At 36.0% G+C, this 10,873-nt stretch overlaps 1 protein-coding gene across 1 annotated transcript; it reads right to left on the reverse strand.

The window, feature by feature from the left end:
- Positions 1-6,497: 6,497 nt before the first annotated feature.
- Positions 6,498-10,735, reverse strand: LOC130811158 (protein NRT1/ PTR FAMILY 5.10-like). Its single transcript, XM_057677340.1, has 3 exons — positions 10,483-10,735; positions 10,197-10,414; positions 6,498-8,244 (listed from the first exon to the last, which is right to left on the reverse strand). The coding sequence occupies exons 1-3, from the start codon at positions 10,655-10,657 to the stop codon at positions 6,895-6,897; spliced, it is 1,743 nt and encodes a 580-aa protein (XP_057533323.1). The 5' UTR covers positions 10,658-10,735; the 3' UTR covers positions 6,498-6,894.
- Positions 10,736-10,873: the final 138 nt, after the last annotated feature.

Here is a 10,873-nt window from a genome sequence, read left to right on the forward strand (position 1 = left end):
CTTAGAAATAGTAACATGAAAAAACTTTGTCAAAAAAGAAAATTTGCAGATGAGAACTTCGTCACAACAAAAATGACAGCATATTTGACTCATATTACCACTAAAAGCCATTTTCATTAATCAAATGGAGAATAAGTTTAAGTTTTGAAATGGCACGCACATAAAATTATACGAGTTTTGCACTGTATTTATTTAAATTGGGGCAAGTATAGATATGAGATAAGTACATTTATTTGCACTTAGTAATAATAATTTTCACTCTTTTTATGATGATTTTTTGGATTATTTATGGGTTTTTATTGTAAGCATATTTTTGTCTTATGGGTTTAATTATTTGTTTCATGTGTTTTTAAGGCACAAACTGGAGTTTTATTAGGTCCTACGGAATAATAAGAGAGTGATGGCTTGGAGAAATAACTTAGGATCCCTAACAAAGAAAAAAAAGTAAGTACCAAAGACTTAAAAAGAGAAAGCCACGAGTCGCAAGATCAAGAAATATCAAAGCCACGACTTGCCGCCTAGAAATTCAAACGTCTGACTAAATAGGAGGAAGCAATGAGTCGTCGCTTTTGCTTGGCTAAAAGGCGACAACTCGTCGAAAGTTTCAGGAATGTTAGTTGAACATTAAAATAGGAACGACGACTTGTCGCTTTCACTCAACCAATTAGCAACGAGTCGTCGCTTTTTTCTAGAATGTTTCAGTTTTGCAAATTTAAGAAGTGAAATTGATTCTCCCCCTGCAATCAAAGACAAAAAATTTTAGTACCCTTATTTTCACTAATGGGTAATATAAAGTATACAACCGAAAGGGATTCAAGAGTGAATGAACTAGAGATAATTATAACTCAAAGTCACAAGAAATACAAAAGAAATTGAGTTGATCATCTTGTACTATATAAACCTGATAGAAATTATAATGCGGAAAAAATTAGATTAGGATTTGGGTTTGAATATTCAGTTGTTCTTATTCATAATTAGAGGAAAAACACCCCTATTTATATAAAGGTTCAAAGACTAAAATATAGAAATCAGAATAACAAAATAACTTAATTTCCTAAAATAAAGAGAATAAAATATTTCCTAATAAAATAAGAAGATAAAATAATATCAAAATTTATTTTATTCTTTATTTTCCTACCCCCCCTCAAGTTTGGTCTCAGAATGACCGAAACCAAACTTGCCTTGAAATATGTCACCAAACTTTTGTCTTGAAATAGTTAACTCCCCCTGAGAACCAAGCTAGTATTATCCAAGTAGTATAATCCGCCTTTTTCAGTACCATAACATATGATCTTTTGGGTCTGGGCATCCTGCACAATACAACCATGAGCGGTCATGAGAATAGTACAGTTAAGTTCCATGGTGAGTTGAATTATGGATAGCAATTTATATGACAAATTAGGGATCAAAAGGCCATGTTTTAATTTAAGAGACGATGAAATATCAACCGGGCCTTCACAATCCACACAAACACGATCACCATTGACAGGGTTAATGTGAGTATAGTTGGTGGGGTCATGAGATAAAAGATCACGAGGGTCAAAAGTCATAGACTTGGTTGCTCCGCAATCAAAAATCAAAGAGTTTGAAGGATTTTATTGGATTTATTTATTTTGGATTGTGGGTTTAAGTGGGTTACAATATTAGGATTTGTAGTAAGAGAGGAGGAAAATGAATTGGGAACAGAATTCAGGTCAGGGACGTGGACCCCTGGGCACCCGTTTTGGGACATGCGGGTCAAAAAAGTAGTTTTTAGGTTTTGTTGTGTTCCTCTCCTATAAATTGATTTATTTATGGAAAGTTTAAAGTCCCCCCTTCCCCACTTCTCTGTCCTCTCACCTGCTGCGTCCCCCCTTCCCCATGTTTTCAATCTCTCTCCTCCTTCTTCCATGAAATCTATTGTGATATTCTTAAGGGGTGGTTTAATTTCTATTTGTTTGTTTTTTATTAATGTTGTTTTTAGAATGGTCTTGGCTTGGACACTCAAATCTAATTTTACTTTTTTCTTTTACTGGACTTGTGTATGGATCTTGGTAGTTATGGTGATTGGAGTTTGGTTTTGTGGTTTTTGGATTGTTGGAATCAACTCTCTTGTGTTCATTTTTGGACTTGATTTTTGATTTTTTGGGACTTGATTTCTAATGGGGGTGGTAATGGGAGTAGGTTTGTGGTGGTGTTTGTGAGGGTGACAAATTTGAGTGAGTCACTCCCATGCATGCCCATAAAATTGTACTTGGACCCGTTTCTTTGTGTGTCTCTTCTGTTTGTGGGATGGTTGCCGAAGGTGGGACGGTAGTGACGAACTGTGCCTTGCCACCGGCCTGGGTAACCGGTGCCTTGGCGGCGGCCTTTCATTGCTTTAAATCCTCCCACTAGTTTGAGTAACCGATGAGTTTAAAGCATCCTTCTTTTTTGTGTCGAGAACCACCACAATGGTTACATGTTAGTTGAGATTTGTCTACGGTCTCTCGCCAGAATGAAGTGAAATCTGACCAGTGTTTGGTACTAGAAAAATTATGGACAGGGTCTGGGGAGGGAAAGACGGCGAAAACTCATACCCATAAAGGAGAGCGCGGCCAAAGGAGTCCCCCGGCTCAAGAAAGATAAGGAGACGTAGCTACATGAGAAAGATAAATTAAATGCATATAAATAAAATAAATAAATAGAACCAACTACAAAATAAAAGAAAACAAAAAAACTAATAATAAAAGAAACGAGAGAAGCAAGAGGGCAAGAACACCAAAAGGTAATCTAAGAGGACATCAGTAGTCTAAAACATGGAAATGGCGCCTCCAACTACCCCTATCCCTAGTCAGGCCCTCAGAGAGGTTTAATTTATGTAAGTCAACTTTTATTTGCTCATCCCAAGTTCTCCTGGGTCTTCCTCGACTCCTCTTACCCTCTACTATAATGCTTTCTACCCTCCTCACAGGGGCGGCGAAAGTCTTTCTCTGCACATGTCCAAACCACCTCAATTTATATTCGCGCATTTTTTCAAAAATAGGGGCTACCCCTAGTTTGTTCCTAAACTCTTGGTTCCTAATTTGATCCATCAATGTGTGCCCACACATCCACCTCAGCATACGCATTTTTGTAACTTCCATCTTATGTTCAAAAATCTTCTTTACGGGCCAACATTCAGTCCCATATAGCAGAGCAAGTCTGATTTTCGCCCAGTAGAATTTTCCTTTTAACCTGTCTGGGAATTTCCTATCGCATAGCATCGCGGTGGCTGCTCGCCACTTGAGCCAACCCGCTTGTATACGATGATTTACATATCCGTCAATCTGCCCATCCCTTTGAATGTTCGATGTCAAATACTTGTACTTGGTCGTACTTTTAACAACTGCTTCATCAATTGACGCCTCTGGTTCATCTACCGGTGATGTCCCACTAAAGTCACAGCGAAAATACTCAGTCTTCGTATGACTAATGCGCAACCCTTTACCTTCTAAAGCTTCCCTCCACTCATCCAATTTATTACTAACCTCCTCTCTAGTTTCTGCTACCAGCACTATGTCGTCAGCGAATAGCATGCACCACGATACCGTCTCCCAAATAGATTTAGAAATCTCTTCCATAATGACAGTAATAATGAAACTAGTTGGTGTTGTGCGATAGCGAAAGCAAGAATGAAAAACAATAATGAAACAATAAAGAAACTCAATGCAAACAACAACAAATAACACCAGAGATTTAACATGGTTCACTAACAATGTGATAGCTATATCCACGGGCACCGAGAACGTATAATTTCACTATGTACCGCAAAGAGTTACAAGATGAATCAAGTTTATCACTCATAAATTACAATGGATATCTTGTGATCTCTCTATTTGTGATAAACCCTAACCCTAATAAATGGAGAGTTCATATACTAATCTCCCAAATTAAGAGAAGTTATGGTTTAATAAAATAAAGTACCCGTCAAAAACCCATACAAAAACTAACTTCCAGCAAGAAGCAACAAGCCATCGCCCATTAGCAGCGACTCGTCGCCAGTCTCTGACTTCAAATTCTCCAAAACTAAACATAGCGACGAGTCCAGGAAAACGTCTAGCTTCCCTTTTCCAGTCAATGCACCATTGACCTAAACTTGATACTTCATCTTCTTTCTATAATGGCAAGATTCGATTTGAGTCACCCATTATCAACACTTGGATATGTTAATGAAATTCTTAATAAGTTGCAAATAACTACTCTATAACGCGCTTAGTACAATGTGCGAAATCGGAGAATAAACAAAGAGATTATAAATCTCTTTAGATATTCATGTAAAGAGAGGAAGACAAGAATTATGATTTTATTAAATAGAAGAGGAGAAAACCAAAAGAAAATAATATTTTTCATAAGGCTGGCAAAAGCTGACCCGACCTGCTAACCTGATCTGAAACCGACCCGAAATTAGCGGGTTTGGGTTTAGATTTTTGACCCAATTAGTTAAATGGGTCAACCCGACCTGATCTGTTTATTAAATGGGTTAGGTTCAGGTTAAATATTTAAACTCGAAAAAAACCTGTTTAACCTATTTATTAAATGGGTCAATCAGGTCAGGTCGACCCATATTTAACCCATTTATTAACCCATTGAAAATTTTAAATAAAGTCATAAAATCATAATTCATAAAGAATAAAGATGATGATATATTGATATATCATAAAGTTTATCACTTCCTCCTTCAGACCTAAACATTTGTTGATTTGCGACATAAACCCTAAACTGCTAAACATCTGCGGCGCCTCCTCTTTCAGACCTACCGCCTCCTCCTCACTTCCTCTTCTCCTTCCTCTTCTCTCCTTTGTGCGATTCTGCGACCTACGCCTACACCTTCAGACCTTCTCCTTCCTCTTCTCGCCGGCAGCTTCTTCTCTTCTCCTTCATCTTCTCTGCGGCACCAAGGTAAGTATTATTAACACATAAAAGTCCGATTTTTCTGTTTTTTTTTTTAGATTTGGATTGTGTTCGATTTTTTTGTATTGATTTTGATGTTCATTGCTGGAACTGCTATTTCCATTGTTGTGTTTTTAGATTTTGATGTTTGATTTTGTGTTTGATTTTGATGTTTGATTTTTTGTGTTTTTAGATTTTATTTTTCTTTTTAGATTTTGATTTTACTCCATTTTTCTTTATTTACTCCATTTTTTGGTTTTCTGACCCAATTTTTGCAAGATTCATATGTTTTGGGCTTTTGGCTTCATCCGTTCATCGGTTTGATTTCTCATTTCAGGTATTTTTTTTATTTTTATTTTACAACTTATTTTACAACATATATTGTATTACATATATTGTATACTGTATAATCTTTTGAATGAAAGCTTTTGATAATCTTTTGTATAATCTTTTGTATTTTACAACTTATTTCTCATTGCTTTGTATACTGTATTGCAACATATATTGTGTTAATATTGTGTTAATAAAGACTTTTATTATGAAATGTGAATATAATATTTGGGTCAAATGGATCAAATGGGTCAAATGACCTGAAATATATGGGTTTAATGACCCATTTAATTAGCAGGTTAAATGGGTCATTAGCAGGTTGACCCGACCTGCTACAGATCAGGTCGGGGTTTCAATTTTTGACCCATTTAATTAAATGGGTCAGGTTCAGGTCAAGGGTCTATTGACCCATTTATATATGACCCGAACCTGAAAATGACCCAACCCGACCTGTTTAACCCCCCTAATTTTTCAACAACCTCTCCCCACATGCAATGATGCAACTCATTATTCTCGAATAAACGCATGATTATAAATCTTATCCATTCCAACATATAAATGAACACTGCAATCAGTATTAATGAACGAATTTAGGACTACATAACCTCTATAACTAACATAACAATCAGATATTCTCAAATAAACGCGATTGTAATGAAATGCTCAGACGATCACTTAAAGTGATCGAACGAGAAAATGTCAAAAAAAATTATAGTAGCATTCTGCCTCGAAACCGACGAGATGTTCGAACGAGATGGTCGTGAGCAGATTTTTGCTCGAACAAGCATGCCTAGTTTGAGTAACTTTTTGTTCCGTTTGTCAGGCACTTGATTTGTATGTTTAAAACTCTTTGGAATTTAAGTTGTAACACTTATTTGTCCCACTAATTGCATAGTACATGGTTTACATCCTATCATACTCTAAATGTACAACAAATATGAGGACCACAATTTTAAAAAATATTTGATTAAACTTAGTGAAAATATTAGAACCCATAAGCAATATGAAAATGTTATAATGAAAATAGTAGAAAATATGTGAAACTATAAGCATTAATAAAATATTAAAATCAGAATGAACAAGGTTCACTATGTCCAAAATTTGTGATATAAATAGAAATATTTTTTAGAAGAACAACAAATAAAACGGCAAAATGACTAACGGAAACATCATTAAGGAACAAGGGAGTATAAAACTCGACATTAACAATACCAATTCCCATGATTGTATTTATTTAAGTGAAAATGACTACAAAAATACTCACATTGCCTTTTCAAAGGCCTTTTTCTATATTCCACAAATCTCACAACAAAAGTCCCACTTCAAGGCAAAAGCATGAATGGAGGTTTTCAGAAACATGTCCTGATAAAATAGGGGTCTCAAATATTAAAAACATGTACAATCTTATAAATATTTACCAAATTTTGTTCACAATTACAAATATTCTATACACTTTTATGTCTGATATTAGTTGTTGCATTTTTCCAACGGTCCATACTAAGACATGATACAATTTTACTAAGAAAACAGTTGAGAATACAGTTAATCTCTGAAATACACAAGGACTTTCTCTATAAGAATGCATAATGGTCTGTTAAGCAATTCTAATATTGATTACGAAGATCTTTACCTCGAGTATTTGCACTTACAGTTTCGATATGAGTACTACGCATATCAACAAGAAGCCTTGTTGTTGTTGTTGTTGTTGTATATGTATGATTTCGCAAAGTAGATAAAAAGAATGGATCCAATGACACTAAGACCAGAGAGCAGCCAATAGAAGTAATCAAGATGAGCACGATTCAAGTTATCCGAGAACCAACTCTCTCTCCCACATTTACTGCTAACTTTGTTGATCATTGAGACGAGAAAGCTACTCAAAAGCCCTCCCCACCCGAATATACTCAGATACATAGATAATCCGACACTACGCAATTCTTTTGGGACTTGATCATAGAAAAATTCTTGCAAACCAACCATGGTAAACGCCTCCGAAATTGCAAACAGCATGTATTGTGGAAGCAACCACCAAATTTTCATTGGGATCGTCACATCAGGCAGATCGATCAGTCCAAAATGTGCAGCGGTCTGAAGCCTCTTTTTCTCGGTGACAGCAGCCACTGCCATAGACAAAATGGAAATGATCAACCCGGTTCCTATTCTCTGAAGCATTGATATGCCAGCATGTTTACCCGTCAAATATCTAGCAATAGGAACAAGAACACGATCATAAATTGGGATAAAGATAACAATGCAGATTCCAATGAAACATTGTAATGCTGCAGCTGGTATAACAAAGGTAGAACCTATTGATCTTTCCAATGTAATGCCTTGTTTGGTGAAGAAGGTTGATGTCTGCGAGTAAATGATACCATAAACCAATGTTGCTGCCCATATAGGAAACAACCTGAGTACTCCCTTTGCCTCTCCTACCTCACTATTGCTGCAACCGTCAAACGAAGCCTTATCAAGAAACCTAAATTGATGAGTTCCATCACGTGTTTGTGTTCCATGTGCGTCTTCTTTGTTACCGATTACAGGGAGTTTAACATTCCAGTTTTGGGCTGCTTTGACAAACACCCTTCCGATTCTCAAGAATGGACTTTCATTTTCACTTATTATGATGTATCTATAAGTTGCGGTTCCAAGCAAGAATATAAGTAGAGCGATTACCATGATAATGCAGGGAATTCCAAATCCGAGGCCCCAATTAAGGTTCTCTTGGACATAGCTCAAAACTCCAATGCCTAACAAAGAACCCATGCACAGACCAAAATACCACCAGTTAAAGAAAGAGCTTTTGGCTTTGCTTTCAGCAGGATTTTCTCCGTCAAACTGATCGGCACCAAAAGCCTGAACACAAGGCTTGTGCCCACCTTGCCCAATTGCAACCATATAAAGCGCAATAAAGAACATCATCGTCTGCAAATGTGAAGAACATCCAAAAGTGCCGTTGTTCATTGTGCCCTCATTGATACAGCTCAGGGAAGGCAGCATTGCTGATAGAGTTAGTAGGCCTAGCCCCTGGTAAGCCATCCAAATGAGATGAACAAGAAAGAAATTTCATTAGCATAAAGTACCTAATACACCTTAAAACAGTTTACAAACTCCAAGAAAAAATACTGGATGCAGCTTTGTTGGACATTCAAATTTAGAGAGGAGAATGAAAAAAGTAGAGAAATAGAGAGCGAAGAAGACAACACACACTAACAATGCAAGAACAGTAAAAACACAAGTGTTTAATGAGTACCTTAAGATAACCCAAATCAAAAGATTTATTTTCTAAATGAGAATTCAACATAAATTCAGATTACACACTCTCTGGAGTATGTTTGCACTCTCCTATAGAGTTACCATGCACACACAAGCACATTTGATCCTCAAAGGTACAACTCAACATACACCTCTTCTGACCTTTGAATCCTTTTTAATGAGGCCAAGAAGTCAAAGAAATCCGACCTAGGTTCTGACAGCTAGCTTAATCAAGCAACCCATATGCTCGATCGAGCGGACCATCAGAACACCTGGTTCGATCCAGCTGCCCCTGTTTCTGTACATTTTCCGCGTTTCCTTGCTACAAAGTCTTGGCATATGTGAGCCCTTGCTTCCTCATCAATGAAAGCCATAGCTTGCCCCCACCAAGTGCTCAAACACCTCATCATCAATGGATAATTTGGTTCTTGACTCAGCAAGTTGCCATCATCTACATCTTGGCCTATGAACTAAACTTTAAAGAATTCAATTTGAGAACCTACTTCCAAAGAATACAAACAACATGAGCCACTAGCCCACTACACAACTTCATCAGAACACTACTCCCGTTGCCCACTTGTCATGATCATTGCAAATACTGAATCTATAGACGTCTTATATTAAATTTTTATTTCCTTTCTAACTTAAATATATTGCATTCAAATATCAGAGTTAAATAATTATAAGAAACAATCAAACAAGGGTAATGATGGAGTAAAGTTATATTCATAGTTTGATAACAGTGATTAATCTCAGTCACTATTTTAGAAAGAAAAGTCACAAATGGTATAACCGTATAAGTCCCACTGTCTTTTTGATGGTGTAGTGACTGAGAATAGAAATCTCTTAGATGAGTAAAATTTCACTTAGATTTCAATAATTTAGAGCGTGAATGGATAATGTTTGAAGAAGAACATAAACGGGATGGAAACCAAAGGAAAAGGTGGCAAAAGAGGACATTTTTCGTTCCAAATCTTTCCAATGTGGAAGTGAATGATTTTTGCAAAATCTAAATGAAATTCATCTTCAATAGTTCAATTTCTTCCCCTACATTTTACTCCCACCTCCATTAGTAATCAAAAATCGCATCTCTCCATTTCCTTCAATGTCACATGATTCATAATCTCCTTACAACTAGCAAATCATAAAAAGCAAATTATGGTTGGTTTTGGGCTAAATTTGAGTAGCTTTGAAAGAACGGAGAGTCAAAAAGTAAATTAGCCAGCAATGATCTTACACTATTCCCTCCAATTTCCTACAATTTAAGCATGCATTAGTATCCCAATCAATCACACATATGTTTGGAAAGGAAATTGACAAAAAGAATGGGAAGAGAAATCAAAGGATTGCATTTCTTTCACTTGGATACCAATAGGAGAATGAATGGAAATGGAGGGAAAGAAATTGAAAGGAGGAGATCCTTCACAATTTTGACATAATAAATCCTTCCAACATAATTACATAACAGTGATATAGAAGGAAAACACCCCTCCTTTCCTTCCAAAAATGTTATCCAAACAAAGTGTCTAAGTATGCAATCAAATTCAAACAAAGAGTAGTAGTTTTGAATCAAAGAACTTCACAAATTTCCTCAATTCTAACGAAACAATCCTAACAAACCCATCTTAAAATTTCAATTTCTGGTTATAAAATACCCATCAAACTTAAGAAGACACAAATCCCAAAATTATGAAACAACAAAAAATTGATACTAAATTACTAACCAAGATATAAATAATTGAAGAAACCAGAATAGTATAAAACCTCCCCAAAAATGAATCAGCAATAACAGCTCCCAAAACAGGACTCAATGAAGCCACACCACTCCAAGCATTGACATTAGCAGCCGCCGTAGCTGTTGATTGCCTTAGCTTTCCAGTTAAAAAGTTAATCAAATTTCCAGAAATCCCATAATATGCAAGCCTCTCTGCCATCTCCACCCCTTCCAAACAAATTTAGTCAATTTCTCATTAAAAAAGGAAATGGTTAATTGATGAAATATGAACTCACAGATGATGAAAGAAGCGGATTTCCATTGTCCGTAGTTGGATCGAATAGCCGGACGATTTTTATAGTCAAGTGTATTAGGAACTATGTCTTGTTGATCTTCAGCTATGAGAAGTGGGGTGTGAAGGAGAAGCCTAGTTGAAGATGGATCAACAACAATGGAGGTTGCGGTCGCCATATCTATCAAGGCGCCACTGTATCTTCGAATAAAATTATGCTAGTGTTCCATGAAATGTGAAGAAGTATGTTTATGGTAGTTTGCTGCTCCAATAGAAATTTAATTAAGTAGGTCACCTTAAATTCGTCTTAATATATACTTTTTTATTATATATTTTTTATAATTTTCTATTATAAGTATTTAGACATACTAAAAATTTAAAATTTATTTTGAAAA

This window comes from Amaranthus tricolor, chromosome 4, assembly GCF_026212465.1.
Source record: "Amaranthus tricolor cultivar Red isolate AtriRed21 chromosome 4, ASM2621246v1, whole genome shotgun sequence".
Classification (NCBI taxonomy): domain Eukaryota; kingdom Viridiplantae; phylum Streptophyta; class Magnoliopsida; order Caryophyllales; family Amaranthaceae; genus Amaranthus; species Amaranthus tricolor.

Coding starts and splice junctions, on each gene's coding strand:
- LOC130811158 (XM_057677340.1), bottom strand. CDS start 10,657: ATGGCGACCGCAACCTCCATTGTTGTTGATCCATCTTCAACTAGGCTT. Junction 10,415..10,482: donor ATCCGCTTCTTTCATCATCT/GTGAGTTCATAT, acceptor TTTGTTTGGAAG/GGGTGGAGATGGCAGAGAGG. Junction 8,245..10,196: donor CTTCAATTATTTATATCTTG/GTTAGTAATTTA, acceptor ATGGCTTACCAG/GGGCTAGGCCTACTAACTCT.